The following is a 20376-nucleotide window of genomic DNA, read 5'->3' as shown; positions in this document are numbered from 1 at the left end:
CAGGATTTATCCCTAGTGCTTGAACCGGCATTTTGGAACCCATTCTTTATGGAGGGATACCTTGCTCAGCCTAGATATGGGGCGGGGGGGGCTTGGTCCTGATTCAAAATGATGTGTCAGACTTTTTCTTGACTCTGCTTGGTAAGCCTTACCCTCTCTAAGTGGATGGGGAGGGGCTGAGGAGGGGAGGGGAGGTGGAGAAGCGGAAGGAAGGGAGAGAGTGTGAACTGGGATAAATAGGCAAAATGAAAAAAGATTGTTCTAAAAAATTTTTCAAAGCTCACAGAACATTTTATTAGTTAACTGAGACGGAAGGGATGTAAGAGAAAAAATCTGTTTGTGGATACTGTGATTGTTGATTCATTTGAAATACATGGTCAGAATCCGCTGACACGCATGTGAACTCAAATCATCTTGGGCATGTTATTCTGAAAATTAATGCATCTGGCTAATTAAAGTACTATAAAAGAAAGGACAAAGTGAAGTAAGTTAGGTGTAGGCCCATATTTCTATTTGGTATGGCAGCCAGGTTCTGAAGCCATAGGCCCCACCTGATGGTCATGTATCCTGCCAGGAAGGCTGTCTCTAACCTAACAACAGGTCAGGATGTTTTGCGCCTTTCTTTGTAATTTAGAGGATGCCTGATGATAGAAATGCTGATTCAAGCCTACATGACAGCTAGCATATAGAGCACACAGGTAGATGTGGACATGACAAAAAGCCATTCGCCTGGTTACCTAGAATGCTGGTGTATTTCCCGCTGTTTATGATCAGGTATTAAAGCAGTTTGGAGATTAAAGCGAGAGGAAGTCTTCAGGGTGTGAACTCAGGACTTCATGAGGGACCACTGAGAATCTCCCTCCCGACAAAGCCAGTGAGTTGTGTCTTTATTCCCATTTCTCCACGCTGATCCAGAGAGACACAGTTTATGTTGGGGTCCAGTTAAGAGAAATAATTGAGGGTCCGGGCTAGCACCAGACCCTGACATAATGGGGCCCAACGTGGGGCTGATCCGCGAACCCCGACAGTTAGGATGTGAACAGAGAGCTTGAAATCATTCTTTTGTAGAGCATAGGAATCATCTCACCCTCTGCTTCCTTGAGGCAGGGTCTTACATTGAGGCTGGCCTCAAATTTCCTCTCAAGTTGAGGATGACCTTCAACTACTATTCTCCTGCCTCTACCTCCTGAGTGCTAAGATTATAGTGTGCACCATCACACCTGACTTACGCAGTGTTGGGCAATGCACATAAGACTTCATGAATGAAAGAAAAGCATTCCACCAATAGACCTACAACTGTAAACTGTAAGTCTTTTATTTTCATTTTGGCCTTAACAATCTAGTAATTCACCAAAATTAATATACTTGATATATATATATTCTCTAGCCCTTTCGCATACACGCTAGAGACATGCACTGAGATAGATAGATAGATAGATAGATAGATAGATAGATAGATAGATAGATAGATAGATAGATAGATAGATCTTCAGGCTTGTATAGCAAGCATTTTACCAGCCCAGTCAGTTCCCACACGCCACCAAAATAGTTTTCAACTATATTTTGAAAAGTATTCCCCAAAACAAAGACTATTGGAAAGAATATTTTTAAGTCACAAAAACACAATCCACCGTCATGTATTTGATGTGAGAAAAGACTTTTTACCTGGAATATTTTGCACCCATCAACTTAGATGCTTATAAAAATCTTACCTAAAGGTGTCATTTGATAAGAAACACATCGATGTCTCCACAAAGAAATGGCAGATCTCTCACGATTCTGCAGTTCTTTTAGTCTCTCTGCCAGCCCGCCTCTGTTTAATTAAATATAATATACGATGTTTAAATAAACAGTCCTCACAACAACTGCAGCTTTCACATTTCATACCCTCAACAAAAACGGATGAAATAAGGAAACCCTTTGTACGATATTCTCTTTCTGTGTATCATTTCCAATTCCTAGTTTTCCTAGAGGTCTAGTCCCTGATTCTTACCAAAGCTGAACTGCCATTGTACTCACAGAATTTGACAGGTAAGTTGGTATGGTTCCCTTTCTACATTCTTAATTTGTTCGCTCCTTAGATGTGCTGTGTGTTTACTAGCTGCACTCGTCACTTGGCTAGGGCTAGAAAATGCTGCATCCTGCCATGCAAATAGGGCCTCCAAATGTGCAAATAAATAAATGCAAAGTGAACTCAGAGCCTCAGACAAGACTGAACTTGCCAACCTGTGGGTGGGCACAATAATCAAACAAGAACATTACTTGGACTCTGTAAGATAATTTAGTATCTACACACTACAAGGATCATAAAGTTAGAAAAGGGCAAAGCCAAAAAAGGGAGCCAAAGGAGAGAAAGAGGGGAAGGAGGAAAGGAAGGAAAGTTCTATGGATTTTCTGAATTACTTTCCTCTATTTCATCTACCCACCTCACCTAAATGTCTAAATCTTAAATTTATAAGGTGCCCATCTCCATTAGTTCATGCCTAAAAACCTACCACCATCTAGTAGCCTAACTCCTGAAGTGTTAAATCAAGCACTTCCCATCCAAAACCTGCTGTTCCTACTACTACCTCGTCTCTACTACTACCTCGTTTCTAACAGTGCAGCGACTTTACCTCCTGGCTGACAATCAGTCTTCACAGAGGATAGGCAGAGGTGTACTGCCATGCCTCCTGCATACAAAAACAAGCTTGGCACACAGAAGGTTCTCAACAGGGTTGGGAACACTATGTTCAAGGCCTGGATAACATCACATGCACCATTAAAATCATCCTCCTTTCAAGGAGAACATATTCTCCACACTCCTTCCTTCCTGGTAACTGAACCCGAAGCCACACACATGCTAGACAAATACTCTATCACTGAGTTAGATTCCTAGTTCCTGGGTTTTTAAGATGAGATCTAATTATGGAGCACTCTAGTCTAACTTCAAAATCACCATGTCACCCAGGCTTGTCTTGAACTACAATCCTACTGTTTATAGCATGATTAAAAGTATGCATCATCATATCCAATTACCATTCTCCTCTGAAGCAACAACTTCATTTGGGGCATTGCTGGATTCAGATTTGCAATAACTGTGACTATCTTGAGTCATAATGCTCACTGAGTATGACTGAAGGGTTTCGCTTATGTCATTCCCCACTATGATACAAATTAAACCATCAAGTGGTACGTATAGCTTTACAACTGGACCAACCAGCATCAGGAATGTGTTTGATGTCATATGGGCTGTGTTCATTTTAGCCTGGACTCATCCAGGATTTTGTCTTGACCATTTAATAAGCACTTTTTGAAAACTGTGACTCTAAATCCCATGAATCCACTGGTCTTCCTGCTGTATATAACCAACCTCATGCCACTAAGTCACTAACTGTACTTAGTGTATCATGGATTTTTCTTGTCCTTTGGTCTCATGACACAGTCCACGATTTTTGGATACTAGGAAGTGGTTTTTCAAGAATGGGTACACAGCCTTGTGCCTTATTTATAAAAACAACATGAGAAAGGATATAAATTTTCTCAGCATAGTGCATGCACCCATTATTTGCCTCTGTAAATATTCTTTCTGGAAATACTATTCTCTGCAACTATTCTGGGGACTAGATCTCTTTCAGCACATAATCAGCTAAATCTCTCCATCCAGAGTGTAAGTTTAGGCATCAGTTCTCCCATTGTACCGTTCACTGCTCTCGGTTTGTTGTGCTAACAGTGTAAAAGACCTCATCGCCCTCACAAGTGTGTTCTCCTCCACTGTGATAATTCACCTAGGAGCTCTCTGTCACTTTTAGTTTAAGGCACTGCTGGACATAGGTTCCTTCTCACTCTCAACGTTTTTGCCTACGGACAGGGACATTATTTTGTTCCAGTTTATAACAAACAAAAACACTTTGGATGACATGAGGTTGTGACATCTCTCTAAAGGGTCCTGCACACATTCTGCGTGGCTCACCAAGGCCAGTCATAGACTGACACACTAGTAACAAGGCTATTCACCCACTGTGGCTCTCCTCAGCCATGTGAGGTACTATTATCCCTTAAATAAGGCTGTCTTGTATTCTTAAGCATTAATTTGGCCACTCACTCTAACCATACTCGTGCCAAACAGGTAAGCTAGTGGACTTATATTTATTTTTATTTTTCTCTTTATAAGTTATAATTGATAATGAAAGAGTGTCTCTAACAGAGCACCTGGAACTGATGTTTAATAAAACTTGAAGAGCAAAGAACACATTTCCACCAAAGCGAGCAGTTGTGCAAGCTACTCATGACCAAATCCACTAATGCACCACTGAGTGAACAACTCCATAAACTGCCTCCAAAATAGGCTTACTAATTGTCTATCAAAATCAGAATTGCATTTTAATTTTCTTTCTCAATTAAACAAGTATTTTAAAATTAAAGTCTCAGTCAATATTTTAAAGAAAGAGAAGAATTGAGGAAAAGAAAATTACAAACATGATTTAACCTTAAAAGCTTCTTCTTTGTTGCTGAATTTTCTGAAGTCTTGGGAAAGCTGGATGTGTATTTCTGGGGAGTGCTCAATATGGGCTCAGCTGAATTTGCCCCTGAGTCAGTCTGTCTGTTCAAAGACCATCTTGCATCTGATTTAAAATCCACCCGGAATTTGTGAGGGGATTCTGAATCAATAAACAGGGCATTCTCGGGGTCATCTTCTTTGTCACTATCTGATGAATACTCCAAAATTTCTGTAGAAATTGGCTGCAAAAATTAAGAAATGTAATTAAATATTCTTCATTTAAGTCCAAATGCATATATGTCTATCATTGTTTTGACAAAAAACTTAATACTCAAAAATAAAGAATAGGTTAAACTAGTTGTAAGCCAGGCATTATTTTATAGACTCCATCAAAATCAACACAAGTGGTTTTTTTCTTATCATCCTTCAGCAAATCAGTGGCACATGTCATATGTACTCAAGTCTCCGATGTCAACTGGTAACATATCTGAGAGTCTAAAGTAGTCATTATCTGACACTCATGGGGGCATTGTTTCTTTCTTAGCTTTTCAGTTTTAGCAAGGAGCTAACACTCATTATTTCTCATGAACCAAATATAAAGGCATTATTTCTTACTTTTCAATTTTAGCAAGGAGATAACATTCATTATTTCTCATAAACCAAATATAAAGATACTGTCTCCTTAGGTATGAAGTATTTTAATTCAGCAGTGAAGCCTTTTCTGGCACAATTCCAATATATTTTCTAAAGTTCAGTTAGAAATCTTTAACATAAACAGGGATTATTTAAGAATGCCCAACATTTCTTAAAATATTTCTTCATTGTTTTATTCAAATGTCTAAACTTGTAAAATAAGGTTATTTTTAAAAGTGGAAGTAGAAAACTGAAGTTTGCATCATAAGGCCATATTGTAGAATCTAATACTTTCTTTTGATGCCTTCTGTCTTTGCTCTGACATACACTGTGCAGGATTTTAATGCCAATTTGACATGGCCCAGAGTCATCTGGGAAGAAAGAATATCAGCTGAAAATGCCCTCATGAAACTGTCGAGTAGAGCATTTTCTAACTAGTGACTGACAGGGAAGCACCCAGACCCTTGTGGCTGGTACCCCTGGTAGGCAGTCTCCGCAGAGTATTAGAAAGCAGACTGTGCCGGGCGATGGTGGCGCACACCTTTAATCCCAGCACTCAAGAGGAAGAGGCAGGCGGATCTCTGTGAGTTAAAGACTAGCTTGGTCTACAGAGCCCATCTATTTTGCGAGATTAATGTTGACCACGTATCCCTGGCAATGCAGGAGGTGTTTGAGTGAAAACAGGAAGCAGAGTGTGAGCATATATGTGCATTGTTATTGGAGTAGCTAGAGCTTGCTAATAGGCACAGGAGCTTACTGCACTGGGTCTTTTCTGAAATTATATTGTTAAGTACATATGAGAGTCTTTAAAATACTATCCAGTATCATCTAAGAAACATTTTTAAGAAAAGAAAAAAAAAAGAATGAAAAGCATGATTCTAGTTCCTACCCACCCTTGCGGTTCTAAGCCTAAATCATGGCAGCGAGATACTTATCTATCAATTAATAAGCACTAGGAGTACGTGCTTTCATCACAATAAGGCTTCCAGATAAATATTACAAATAAGTCACAAAAAGAACCAGAGCATTTTAAACTGAGAAAGATGGTTCACAATATCTTCAGTATTACTTGAGAAATGCATATCTAAATAATTTTATCTTTTCCCTATGAGCCATCCCTCCCACCCCCATGAGGACTGAGTACAGAGTTCTCTGTCACTTGTCACTCTGTCCGTCAGCAACTCCCCACAGCCCAGGCACACTATGAACTGTAATCCATCAGCCTGGACCTCTGAGCTGGGACTTTAAGCCTATGCCCGTAGGCAAGGCTGCAAAGTTTTCTTTAGAATAAAGGTTTTCATTTCACCCTAAAGTAAGATCTCTCAAGCTCAGTTCTGTTGCCAGTTAGAGCTAAGACAATATGGAGGCCATTACTGTGGAGTGTTTAGCAACATCCCCACCTACACCCACCAGATGTCAGGAGCACAAGTTCAACCCGTAATAATCACAACATGTCCAGACACAACGTAATGTTTCCTGGATGAGCTATCCTCAGTTAAGAACCACTCTCCTAGAAAGAGGCACAGCTTGTGCTACAGACTCAGGCAGATGTGAAGAGGATTCAAAGTACACTGGAGGCATGGTAGAAACCAGAACTGGTTCCTTATAAAACACTGCAATACAAGCATTGTCAAAGAAATTTTACTTGGGTTCTGAAAACACATCAAGAGGAAACCCTCTGTGGCCTCTGCATCAGCTCCTGTCTCCAGGTTCCTGCTGTGTTTGAGTTCCTGTCCTGACTTCCTTCAGTGATGAAGCATAATCCTAATAAACCTCTCCCCCTCCTCCCAATTCTCTTTGGTCATGCTTTTTCTATTACAGCAATAGTGACCCTAACTAAGATATCATGTACAGGTCTTTGATTTATGCTCCACTTATTGACATGTCTAGTTTTTTGTTTGTTGTTTGAGTTCTTTTTGTTGTTGTTTGTTTTTACTAGTACCATGTTGTTTATAACAGTTTTGTAATATAGCAAGAAAACCGGTATAGTAATAACTCCAACATTGTACTTTTTACTCAGAAATATTTTAGTTATCTGGGGTCTTCTGAGGTTACCTATGAGTTCTGGAATTTTTATTGGGTTGACACTGAATTTATAAGAGTCTTTTGGTAGAGCAGTCATTTTTACAATAATTCTACCAATTTCATGAGCTCTGAAAGTCTTCTCATGATCTAGTGTCTTCTTCAATCTTTCTTTAAAGTTTTCATAAAGAAATCTCTCGCCTCCCTGGTTAATATTTATTTGTACATTATTTAATTTTGTTTTGATTCTATTTTTTAAACTCCAATGGCCCACTTTAATATATTCCCTGTACTTATTACTACAAATTAAAACAAGATTGCCTTTACTACAAATTTCTGCAAACGAGAAAATCCAAAGATCTATCCCAATTATTACCTTCTAAACAAAAAACACTCCCAAATTCTATTGACATTCTTTCAAGTTATTATATTTAACCCCAGATTTGAGGCTTATAAAACTCACAGAATATTTGATACTCATTCTTGATTTTTGGGTCAAATTAAAGTCATTCACATGTATTCAAACTTAACACATTCTATATCATGTAATGGTAACAAGTGTGGAGAGAGATCACCCAGCACCAGAAAAATCAATCAATCAATCAATCAATCTACCACAAAACTCACTACTGTACAGTTTAATCTTAAAAACAAAACCAAAAACTTTCACAACTGCTGTATGGCATTATGAGCAGTAAGGGCAGAATACAGCTTAGCTCTGAACTGACTGTCCTAATTTTTCCTAATTTTAACATTCTCAGAAGGATCCTACGTGTGACAAGGCAGAAAGTGCAAAGGCATCTGAATGGTTCACCTTCTACAAACTCATTTCCATCACGGCTTTTTAGTTTCTCTTCCTTCCTCATCAGTATCTTCATCCTTGCTACAGGATCTTGGTGGGTAGACAGTGATGTACGGACTCTTCTCTTGGGAAAGGCACTTTGGATCTCTCTCAAGATTTTCTCACTTTTGTTCTCAAGCAATCTCATCTTCACTGCACAGCGGAGGTGGCAGCTGCAGTGGAGGCTGCAACGAAGACCACATACTGCCGGGGAAGCAGGAGGCTTCTTGGCACTGGGGTTGAGAGTCAGCTTTTTTAGGTCCTTTGCTAACTGTTCTGGCTGTGAGATTCCCGATTCATCCGAGGAGTCTTGTTCATCTGACTGAGGATATACTGGGTTCAGGAGTGGGTCGAACTCTGATGGATCCTCCATGACAATGGGCAGAATCCTTGAAACTAGTTAGTTTTGGAAAAGATAGAGACCCAATCTCACTAGCAGAGGCAAAGTCTTGATTTTAAATGTGAGTGTTTGGGTATATATAATGTAAATCAATTTTATAGGTCAATTTCATGTACTAATACTTTGCTAAAAGAACTGGTCATTTCTAAAAGTTTTCTGGTGGAATTTTGGTGATTTCTTATGAATAATATATCATATTCAAATAGGAATAATTTGACTCCTTCCAGTTTGTATTCTTTAATTTCCTTCTCTTATCTCTAACTAGGTACTACACTGAAAAGGACTGGGTAATAATAAAAACTCTGCCTCATTCTTGACATTAATATAATTGCTTTGGGGTCTTCGTTATTTAGGTTTATGTTGGCTAGAGATTTATTGTATACAGCTTCTACTATGTTATAGTATATTCCCTCCAGTCCTACTCTTTCTAGGACTTCTATAAAGATAGAATGTTGGATTTTGTCAAAGGCCTTTTCTGTGCCTCTTTAGATGATCGTATGATTTGTCTTTAAGGTAGTTTATATGGCTTGTTGCATTTATTGAGTCACATATGTTGAATCATTCCTGCTATGATTTTTCTATTATTTCTTGCCATCTACTACGGGATTTGGGTTTGGTTTGGTTTTATTTTTCCAAATTGCTGAGTTGCATCATGAAGTTATTTGTGTTCTTTCTGATATTTTAATGTAGACTGTTGGAGCTATAAACATTCCTCTTGATAATGTTTTTAATGTGTTCCAGAGGCTTTGTTGTTCTGTGTTTTCACTTTCATTTAATTTCAGGAAGCCAAAATTATTCTTTCTTGACTTGTTCTTTGAATCAAATATGATTCTGACTGAAGTAACCCAGACGGAGGAAAAAAAATGTCACACATTCTTTCTTATTTCTAGATATAGGCTCTTAATCTTTATTTACATATGTAACCTGGAGCAATTGCAGAAACCAGGAAAGGGAAGAAGGTACACAGTGTGGGAGATAGGGGTGATATTCTAGAAATGAGGCTAGTAGAAGACAGGCGCATGGAAGAGAAAAATTTAAAAACATGGAACATTTTAACCAGGCAAGGGAGAGCACGGGCAATGCAAAGGGTAAAGCAGAGAAGTGGGGTAAGTAATATGAAGTACGCTTGAAAAAGCCACAGGGAAATTTTCTTTATGTTTCCTTTAAATAGATGTATGGACACCTGTTCATAGTTTAGATTTCTTCTCTTCTACTCTCTTTGGTATTATTTGTTCTTGCTGTTCTATAACTCCCAGGTGTGTCATTAAATTACTAATGAGATTTCTCCAGTTGTTTAATGTGGGTCCTTTGTGTCATGAACTTGCCACTGAGAAATGCCTTCACTTGTGTCACACAGGTTTGGCTCTATTGTGCTTTCATCTTCATTCAGTTCTGCACAGTTCTTTATTTCCTTCTTGACTGCTGCCTTAATTTTTGTTTAGTAGTAAGTTGTTCAGTTTCCAAGAGTTTTTACACTTACTGCTCTTTCTGTTGTTTTTGAAATCCATGGGTGGTCAGATAGAATGCAAGGTATTATTTCAATTTTCTTGTATCTGTGAGGACTTCCTTTATATCCAAGTATGTGGTCAATTTTAGAGAAATTCTACAAACTGCTGAGAGAAAGTATATTCTGGAACTATACTATTTCGAGGTGTTTCCTTATAGAAATGTCTGGTCTGGTCTTGGCTGAGTGGGTGTTCTGCTTAGGTTGCTTTTCCCACTCTGGATCCCAGACAATTTTGGTAGATGGGAAAAACAAAGTGTTTCTATGGCTCAATGGTAACACAGAGAAACGGAAACGCTCTAGGCTGAGAGAACAGCAGGACAGAGCCAGAGAACTCTAGGACTGCATCAAGAGATTGAGTCCCCAGGGAACGGAAATAAGGTAGGAGGAAGGGCTCCTGTAAGCAGTTTGTAGCAGGACTAAGAAGTCCAGGAAGACCTAAATGGAAGACAGGAAGTAGAGAAAATTGTGTACTTGTGTCTCAGCCTGGAGTTACCAGTAGGGATCCCTGGTTGAAAGTGCTTCTGCAAGTCAGCAGCTAACACAAAGAAATAGAGATAGGCTAGAAATAAAGGCTGAGCAAGTCTATGCAATAGCTTTTTCTAAAAAGGAAAGAAAACAAAAGACAAAACTGCAGGCAAGGATATGGGAAATAGGGAATACATATGCACTGTTGGTGAAACTGCAAACTGGTACAGCCTCTATGAAAAAGCCAGTGCGCTGTTTCCTTTAAAAACTTAAAAATAGATCTTCTATAAGACACAGATCTTTCGTTCCAGGGCATATAGCTAAGGAACCTAAGATCCTACTACAGAGAGATACACTCATCCATGTTCACAGATGCTATCCACAATAGCTAAAACAGATGAATAGCGAGATGTCCATCAACAGATAAATGAATAATGAAAATGTGGTACCTATACTTAATGAGTTTTATTTGGCTAAAATTGAAAGGAAATTTGTGAGTAAATACATGGGTCTGGAAAACATAACACTGAGTGGTACGCGACAATTGTCTATATTCTTTCAATTATGTTTTAAATAAATGCTGATTGGCCAGTAGCTAGGTAGGAAGTATAGGTGGGACAACGAGACAGGAAGTAGAGGCAGGTAAATGAGAACAGGAGAATTCTGGGAAGGAGGAAGCCCATTCCTCCCCAGTCCTGCTCAGACACAGAAGAAAGAAGATGTAACCTGCACTGCAGAAAAAGGTACCATGTGGCTAACATATACTAGAATGAGCTAATATAAGTTATAAGAGTTAGTAAGAAGCCTGATCTAATGGACCAATCCAGTTTATGATTAATGTAGACCTCTGTGTGATTTCTTTGGGGCTCAACAACTGTGGGACCTGGTGGGAGGGCAGAAACCAAGCAGGACAGAAACCCCCACAACTGTGTGAAGAAATGCATATGCAGAAGAAGAAATGCTGAACATTGTTTAGACCTATACAATACAGAATACTAGAAATCAATCACTGACAAGGAGGGGGACAAAAATCTTATGGGACGGGGGATAGCAGAACACAGGTAATATGAAGGAAAAGGGGAAATCATGGGGTGGCAGGTTTTAAAACAGAGGATGTCAGTGTATGGCTGAGGCAGGAATGGAGGAGAAATATGTAACACTAAGCATGTTTTTAGAAGCTATATTTTAAAAATCTACTATTTTATGAGCAACACAATATCATATTTAATTAAGAGTTTAAGTAGAGCTACTCTACATAAGGGATAAGAAACCACAGGTTGTCAAGTGAAAACCCACTTCCAGGTAGAGGAAGATACCCTCTTTTGAGTTGTTGGTCAGGGACATACTTCAGATCCTTCTACTGACCTATTGCCATTGCTCTACTTTTTCCACCAGAACTTGACTATGAGACGGTATTGCTAAAGATACCACTATATCACAGGACATGGAAAAACCAGGTTGGTACTGACCAAGAAGCTTCCTCTTTGGTGGCTAACCTTTAAAGTGCTGAAAGATGCAGGATAGATTATGGAGTTGGGGGATGACATCAACAGGCTTATACATCTGTGAACCTTGTGAGCTATAATAATGACTAGCATGACAAAATATGTTTATGGGTCTAATAGTAACAAAAATATTATAGCTAATTCCTGATTGGATGTAAGACCCAGTATTTAGAAGGAAACACATTTCTGGTATAAATCTGGTTCCTGGTATATGGCTGGGGATGTCAACAGACCCCAAGACTGACCTAGGACTATTCCATTAAATTAGTATCCATCTTTCTCCTAAATTCTTATCTCTACACTCATAGGGTAGTGCCTCTCTCTCTCTCTCTCTCTCTCTCTCTCTCTCTCTCTCTCTCTCTCTCTCTCTCAAAAACTCATCAGGGTTTTCACTGTGCAATGAACAGTGATTAATAAACTCACAAGCAGAGTGAAAAGAACAAGTAACCGTAGAGTGTCCTGGCCATAACCAGAGCATCAATACAATGGACAAGAAATACTTTAAAAACTGTTCAATATCCTTAACTATCATGGAAATGCAAATTAAAACCACTCTGATGACTGAATTATGGCTTAGTTAGTAAAGTGAGGTTTTGGTCTAATCCCCAATCCTGTAAACCATGATCCAGCATGGCTGTAATCCCAGAACTTGGTAGCTAGAGGCCTGAGGACCAGAAGCCCAAGTTCCTTCTATTATCCAGCAGTTTCAGAGCATCCAAGATTAATGAAATTCTGTCTCAACAAAATGATAAAATAACTTTTAAAAATATTTTAAGATTCCATATTAACCGAGTCAAAATAGATACTATCAAAACAAAACTAAACAAAATGTTGGTGAGAATATGGAGAAAGGAGGACCCTTATTTAGTGTTGTATGTGGAAAATGATAAAATTAATGTGGAAATTCTCAAAAAAACTAAAAATAGAATAAGATCAGCAAGATGGGTGAGGGAATAAAGAAAAACTCCGGCCTTCAATCCTGATGACTTGAGAACATCTAGGACCCATATGGTAGAAGAAGAGAGCTAACTTCCACATGCATATAAAGGGTTTTTAAAAAACAGATTTACCGCTGGGGGGGGCACTTTTAATGCCAGCACTCAGGAGTTAGAGGCAAGTGGATCTCTGTGAGCTCATGGCCAGCCTGGTCTACAAGAGCTAGTTCCAGGACAGCTAAGACTGTTACACAGAGAAACCCTGTATCAAAAAAAAAAAAAAAAAAAAAAAAAAGACTTACCATATGATTCAGCATTATCATTCCTGGGTAAATACATAATGAACACTATATCAAAGCAGTCACAAAGATGCTTGTACATATGAGTTTATTCTTACTCTATTCATAATTATAATAGAGAAATAAAATCAGTCTTCATGCCTATCAAATGATGAATGCATAATTTTAATCAGCTATAAAGAAAAATGAAATTTGCAGAAAAATTGGTGAAACTGAAAAAAATGTTATATTAAGTTAGATAACCCAAACTCAGAAAGACAAATACCACATGTTCTCTATCATATGCCTATCTTACCTGCTAGTTTTTAATTATTTACACTTTGATGAGAGTAATAAGAAAACAGCAAGAAACTAACAAAAGGACCTATAAGAAGAAAAGACAGAAACACTAAGAAATATGAATATAAAAAACACATGTGATATGATATGAAAGTAGTAGGGAAATAATAGAATTTGGCTTGAACAAACAGGGAAGATAGGGAAATAGAGCTGAGAAGGAGGTTGAGAGAATCAACCATAAATGAGAATATATATATATATATATATATATATATATATATTTGAAAGAGCCGGGCGGTGGGGGTACACGCCTTTAATCCCAGCACTCGGGAGGTAGAGGCAGAGGCAGGCGGATCTTTGTGAGTTCGAGGCCAGCCTGGTCTAGAAGAGCTAGTTCCAGGACAGGAACCAAAAGCTACGGAGAAACCCTGTCTCGAAAATGGAAAAAAAAAAAAAAAAAGATTTGAAAGAGAACGGCCCCCATAGGCCACATTTTATGCATAGTCACCAGGAAGTGGAACTCTTTTAGAAGGATTAGGAGGTATGGCCTTGCTAGAGTGTGTGTGTCACTCGGAGAGGGTTTCAAAAGCCCACTCCAGGACCAGTCCTTGTCTCTACCTGCAGATCAGGATGCAGTTCTCAGTTACTGCTCAAGCACCATGTCTGCCTGTGAACTGCCATGTTCCTCACCATGATGATCATGGACTAACCTCTGAACTGTAAGCCAGCCCCCAATTAAATGCTTTCTTTTTAAGAGTTGCCTTGGTCGTGGTATTTCTCCACAGTAACAGAAAAGTGACTAAGACAGAAATCTAATAATGAATAATTTAAGAAAGAAAAAAACATTAAAGTAGAAATACTAAACTTGAATGGATAAAGTGTTATTAATTGAAAATCCAAAAGATAGGAGTGGGATGAGTCCCTGTGAGTGGTGGACCAATGGCTTGTTGCCATGCTTCCTAGTCAGGATGGACTTTTAACCCTGTAGCATTGCAAGCCAAAATAAATGTTTTCTTCTGTAACTTGATATTAATCTTTCCACAGCAATAGAAAACTATTAAGAAGTTTGTTCCAAGTATGAGGTATTGTTGTGATAGGCCTCACAGTGTTGCTTTTCTTAAGTAATACAGAATACTTTGAAACTTGGGACTAGAAAAGTGGTTGACTGCTGTAAGCAGAGCCTATTGGGCAATCCTAGTAGGAAACTGGAAGGCAGGACCTCGAGAAATGCAGACTGTAGAGGCCCACCTGAAGAGGTTTCAGAGGAGAGCTATAACTAGACTAGTAACTAAACTAGACACTGTTCTTGTGATACTTCAGCAAAGAAGGTATTTTTTGTTTTTTTCCTCTCCTAAAAACTTGCCTACAAGCTATATTTAAAAGAGAGGACTTCTTTCTTTGGCAAAGATTTTAAGACAGCATAATATTGGCCCTTGAGTGGTTATTAGTAATCATTTTTACACAGTTCTACATATTTTCTTCCTCAAGGCTCATCATGAAGTTCCTTTTCTTGGCATTAAAGCCATGAATCCCAGTTTGGCCACACTAGAGGTTTCTGCAATGACTTCCTTGAGTTGGAGCCAGTAATAGATAATATAGGTGAGTTGAGCCATGTCCCCTGCATTTGCTGACAACTATTTGATGATACGTCACTGGCTTACACATACAGCACTGGGACTTAGTGACTCAGACTCAGTTCATGAAGGACCCTGAAGATCACATAAAAAGTGGTGGCGTATCATCAAACATTCCATTTTCACTACAGCCCACTAGCGCTATCTCTAAAATGCAGACTAGTTCTCCATAAATTATACTAAGTCCTTGCACCCAAATCCTGCGGGTCTCTGCTAATTTGCCTATTTGGGCCTGCTTCAGAGTAGAAGCCTACCTGCTACTGAATGCCAAGTACCATTGGATTTGTTGGGGTATATGGCTCAACTGGCAGAGAAGCTTGAAATGGTCAAGAATCTTCAATTCTGTGCTTACTAGAACTTTTTCAAGTACATTTATCCTAATGCTGAGGCCCTTTAAAATAGTTCTTCTTGTTGTGGTGACCTTCAAATATAAAATTATTTTTGTTGTTGCTGTGAAACTCTAATTTTGCTGATGTTATGAATCATAGTGTAAATATCTGATATGCAGGATATCTGATATGCAACGCCTATGAAAAGGTTGTTCTATATACAAAGGGGTCACAACCCACAGGTTGAGAGCTCCTGGTATACAGACCATATTAACACATCCAAGTGACAAAAGAATTACTCCTAAAACTGAAATATGCCTACAACACATTAGATTTTTTTTCCCTCATGGTATCTGAGAAAAGGTACAAGAAGTTATCCTTCATCATAGAAGGAATATCTCTGAATATTCCTATAGTGATTTTTCTTTATGATTTAACAAATAAAGCTTGCCTGAAGATGAGAGTGCAAAGCCAGCCACACTAGTTAGCCATAGAGGCAGCACAATGGTAGCACACACCTTTAATTCAAGGACCTACACTAGATAGCCATAGAGGCTGGGCAATGGTGGTGCATGCCTTTAATCTCAGCACAAGAGAGGAATATAAGACAGGATGAGACAGAAATTCACTCTCTTTTAAGTCTGAAGATTTTATAGAAGTAAGAGCTCTCTAGTGGTTGGCTGCCTTGCTTCTTTGATCTTTCAGCTTGAACCGCAGTATGTATCTCTGGGTTTTTATTAGTTGTGCAACATCTGACATCCAACTTTTGGGGTACAAATTAAAAAAAAAAAGCCATCTGCCTGTAGCTTTATATTCACCAGCATAAGCTGGATCTACACATGGCTGGAATCACCACCCTACCAGGTAGGATTTCCTATCTTCTCTCCATATGGGATTTCGTAATCTCCGGCTGCTGCCAAACTAGGTAACTGCCTTAAAATCCATTTGGTATTTTAAGGTTCTATGCAGCAGAAATGAGCCTCACATCTACATCACCAGTGGCAGCAAATTTGGTGAGAAACCTAAAAAGTGGAAGACTTGTATGACAAGAACTTTAAATCTTTGAAGAAAGAAATTGAAGACACCAGGAAGTGGAAAGCTCTCCCATGCTCTTGGGTAGGCAGAATTAACATAGTAAAAATGGCAAGCTTACCAAAAGCCATCTACAGATTCAATGCAATGTCCACCAAAATCCCAGCAAAATTCTTCAAACACCTCAAAAGAACAGTACTCAACTTCATATGGAAAAGCAAAAAAACCCAAGATAGTCAAAACAATCCTGTACAATAAAAAAACTGGAGGTATCACAATCTCTGACTTCAAACTCTACTATAGAGCTACAAGTACTCAAAACAGCCTGGTATTGGCATAAAAACAGACAGGAGGATCAATGGAACCAAATAGAAGACCCAGATATTAATCCACACTCCTTCAAACACCTGATTTTGGACAAAGAAGCAAAAAATATAAATGGAAAAAAAGAAAGCATATTTAGCAAGTGGTGCTGGCATAACTGGATATCAACCTGTAGAAGAATGAAAATAGACCCAGATCTATCACCATGCACAAAACTCAAGTTCAATTGGATCAAAGAACTCAACATAAAGCCAGCAACACTGAACCTTAGAGAAGAGAAAGTGGGAAGTACACTTGAATGCATTGGCACAGGGAACCACTTCCTAAATAGAACCCCAGTAGCACAGACACTGAGAGAAATAATTAATAAGTGGGACCTCCTGAAACTGAAAAGCTTCTGTAAAGCAAAGGACAAGGTCAACAAGACAAAACAACAGCCTACAGAATGGGAAAAAATCTTCACTAAACCCCACATCAGACAGAGGTCTGATCTCCAAAATATACAAAGAACTCAAGAAATTGGTCACCAAAAGATCACATAATTCAATTTAAAAAATGGAGTACAGACCTAAACAGAGAACTCTCAACAGAGGAATCTGAAAGACACTTAAGGAAAGATTCAACACCCTTAGTCATCAGAGAAATGCAAATCAAAACAACTCTGAGATTCCATCTTACACCTGTAAGAATGGCCAAGATCAAAAACATTGATGACAATTTATGCTGGAGAGGATGTGGGGAAAAGAGGACACTTCTGCATTGCTGGTGGGAATGCAAGCTGGTACAACACCTTTGGATGTCAGTGTGGTGCTTTTCTCAGAAAATTAGGAGACAATCTTCCTCAAGACCCAGTAATACCACCTTTGGGTATATATCCAAAGGATGCTCAATTGTGTCACAAGGTCATGTGCTCAACTATGTTAATAGCAGCATTGTTTGTCATAGCCAGAACCTGGAAACAACCATAATGCCCCTCGACTGAAGAATGGATAAGGAAAATGTGGCACATTTACACAATGGAGTACTACACAGCAGAAAAAATAATGACATCTTGAATTTTACAGGAAAATGGATGGAGCTAGAAAACATTATTTTGAGTTAGTAACCCAAACAAAGAATGACAATTATCACATGTACTCACTCATAGGTGGTTTTTAAACATAAAGCAAAGAAAACGAGCCTAGAAACCACAATCCCAGAGAACTCAGACAACAATGAGGACTCTAAGCAAGACATACATAGATCTAATCTATGTAGGAAGTAGAAAAAGACAAGATCCCCTGAGAAAATTGGGAGCACGGGGAACATTGAGGGAGGGTTGAAGGGGAGAGGGGAGAGGCAGGGAGGGGAGCAGAGAAAAATGTAGAGCTCAATAAAAATCAATAAAAAGAAAAAAAAGGTCAACAAAGAAATTTTTCCCTTACAAATTCTTCCAAGACTGAACCAAGAAAGAGAATTACAGATCAATTTCACTCATGAACATAGATACAAAAATTCTCTATTAAATACTGGGAAACTGAATACAAGAACACATAAAAAAAATCATCCACCATGATCAAGTCAGTTTCATCCCAGAGATGTAGGGATGGTTTGACATAGGAAAATTTATCGATGTAATCCACCGTATAAATAAAAACAAAAGAAAAAAACATAAGATCATTTCATTAAATGCTGAAAAGCATACAACAGAATCCAACACCCCTTCATGATATAGGTCTTGGAGAGATCAGAGATACAAGGAACATACCTAAATATAATAAAAGCAATATATAGCAACCTGACAGCCAACATCAAATTAAATGGAGAGAAACTCAAAATAATCAGGAACAAGACAAGGCTGTTCACTCTCTCCATATCTCTTCAACATAGTTCTTAAAGTTCTGGCTATAGTAATAAGACAACAAAAGGAGATCAAGGGGATTCAAAACGAAAAGGAAGAAGCCAAACTTTTGTTATTTGGAGATGATATGATAGAATACACAAGTGACCACAAAAACTCTACGAGAAAACGTTGACAACAATAAATACCTTCAGTAACATGGCATGATACAAGATCAATTAAAAAAATCAGTAGCCCTCTTATATACAAATGATAAAGAAGCTGAGAAAAAAAATCAGAGAAACATCACCCTTCACAATAGCCACAAATAACATAGAATATCTTGGAGTGTTACTAATCAAAGAAGTGAAATACCTATTTGACAAGAATTTTAAGTCTTTGAAGAAAGAGATTGAAGAAGATACCAGAAAATGGGAAGATCTCCCATGCTCTTGGGTAGGTAGGCTCAACATAATAAAAATGGCAATCATACCAAAAGTAATGTATAGATTCAATGCAATCCCCATCAAAATCCCAACACAATCCTTCACAGACCTTGAAAGAACAATAATCAACTTCATATGGAGAACCAAAAAAACAAAAACAAAAATAAGCACAAAAAAACAGAATAGCCAAAATAATCCTGTACAATAAAGGAACTTCCAGAGGCATCACCACTTCTGACATCAAACTCTATTAAAGAGCTACGGTATTGAAATCAGCTTGGTATTGGCATAAAAACCAATAGGTGGACCAATGAAATCAAATCAAACACTCGGATATTAATTCACACACCAATAAACACTTGATTTTTGACAAAAAAAAAAAAGCTAAAATTATACAACGGAAAAAAGAAAGCATCTTCAACAAGTGGTGCTGGTATAACTGGATGTCACCATGTAAAAGAATGAAAATAGATCCATATCTATCCCAATTCAAAAAACTCAAGTCCAAATGTATTAAAGACCTCAATATAAATCTGACCACTGAAACGTGATAGAAGAGAAAAGTGGGAAGCAGCCTTCAATGCATGGACACAGGAGACCACTTCCTAAATATAACCAGTAGCACAGACACTGAGAGCAACAATAAATAAATGGGACCTCCTGAAACGGATAAGCTTCTACAAAGCAAAGGACACAGTCAATAAGACAAAAAGGCAGCCTACTGAATTACAAAAGCTCTTCACCAACCCCAAATTAGACAGAGGACTGATTTGCAAAATATCAAAATTCCAAATAACCCAATTAAAAAATGGGGTACAGAACTAAATAGAGAATTCTCAATAGAAGAATCTCAAATGGCTGAAAGACACTTAAGGCTTTGTTCAACATCCTTGGCCATGAGGGAAATGCAAATCAAAACAATTCTGAGATATCATCTTACACCTGTCAGAACAACTAATATCAAGAACACCAACAGTAGAGAGTATGTGGAGTAAGTGGAACACTCCTTCATTGCTGGTGGGAATGCAAACTTGTACAACCACTTTGAAAATCAGAATGGTGGTGTTTCAGAAAATTGGAAATCAACCTACCTCCAGACCCAGCAATCACTCTTGGGCATATACCCAAAAGATGCTCAATCATACTACAAGGGCATTTGTTCAACAATGTTCATAGCAGCAGCATTATTTGTAATAACCAGAACCTGGAAACAACCTAGATGCCACTCAACCGAAGAATAGATAAAGAAAATGTGGCACACTTACACACTAGAGTACTACTCCATGGGGGGAAAAAAACCAATAACCTCTTGAAATTTGCACACAAGTGGAAGGAACTAGGAAAAAAACATCCTGAGTGAGGTGACCCAGACCCAGAAAGATGAACATGATATGTATTCACTCATAAGTGGATACCAGCTGTAAAG

At 38.4% G+C, this 20376-nt stretch overlaps 1 protein-coding gene across 1 annotated transcript in view; it reads right to left on the bottom strand.

The window, feature by feature from the left end:
- Spidr (scaffold protein involved in DNA repair) overlaps positions 1-20376 on the bottom strand; it is a 213039-nt gene that overhangs the window by 142246 nt on the left and 50417 nt on the right. Inside the window, exons 6-7 of the mRNA XM_005370370.3 lie at positions 4469-4722; positions 1713-1813 (exon numbers count right to left, since the gene is read on the bottom strand). Coding sequence (XP_005370427.1) covers positions 1713-1813; positions 4469-4722 — 355 coding nt within the window. The remainder of the gene's footprint in view (positions 1-1712; positions 1814-4468; positions 4723-20376) is intronic.

The sequence above is a fragment of the Microtus ochrogaster genome, unplaced genomic scaffold (genome assembly GCF_000317375.1).
Source record: "Microtus ochrogaster isolate Prairie Vole_2 unplaced genomic scaffold, MicOch1.0 UNK77, whole genome shotgun sequence".
In the NCBI taxonomy this organism is placed as follows: Eukaryota; Metazoa; Chordata; class Mammalia; order Rodentia; family Cricetidae; genus Microtus; species Microtus ochrogaster.
This window is presented reverse-complemented; position numbering and strand designations above follow the sequence as displayed.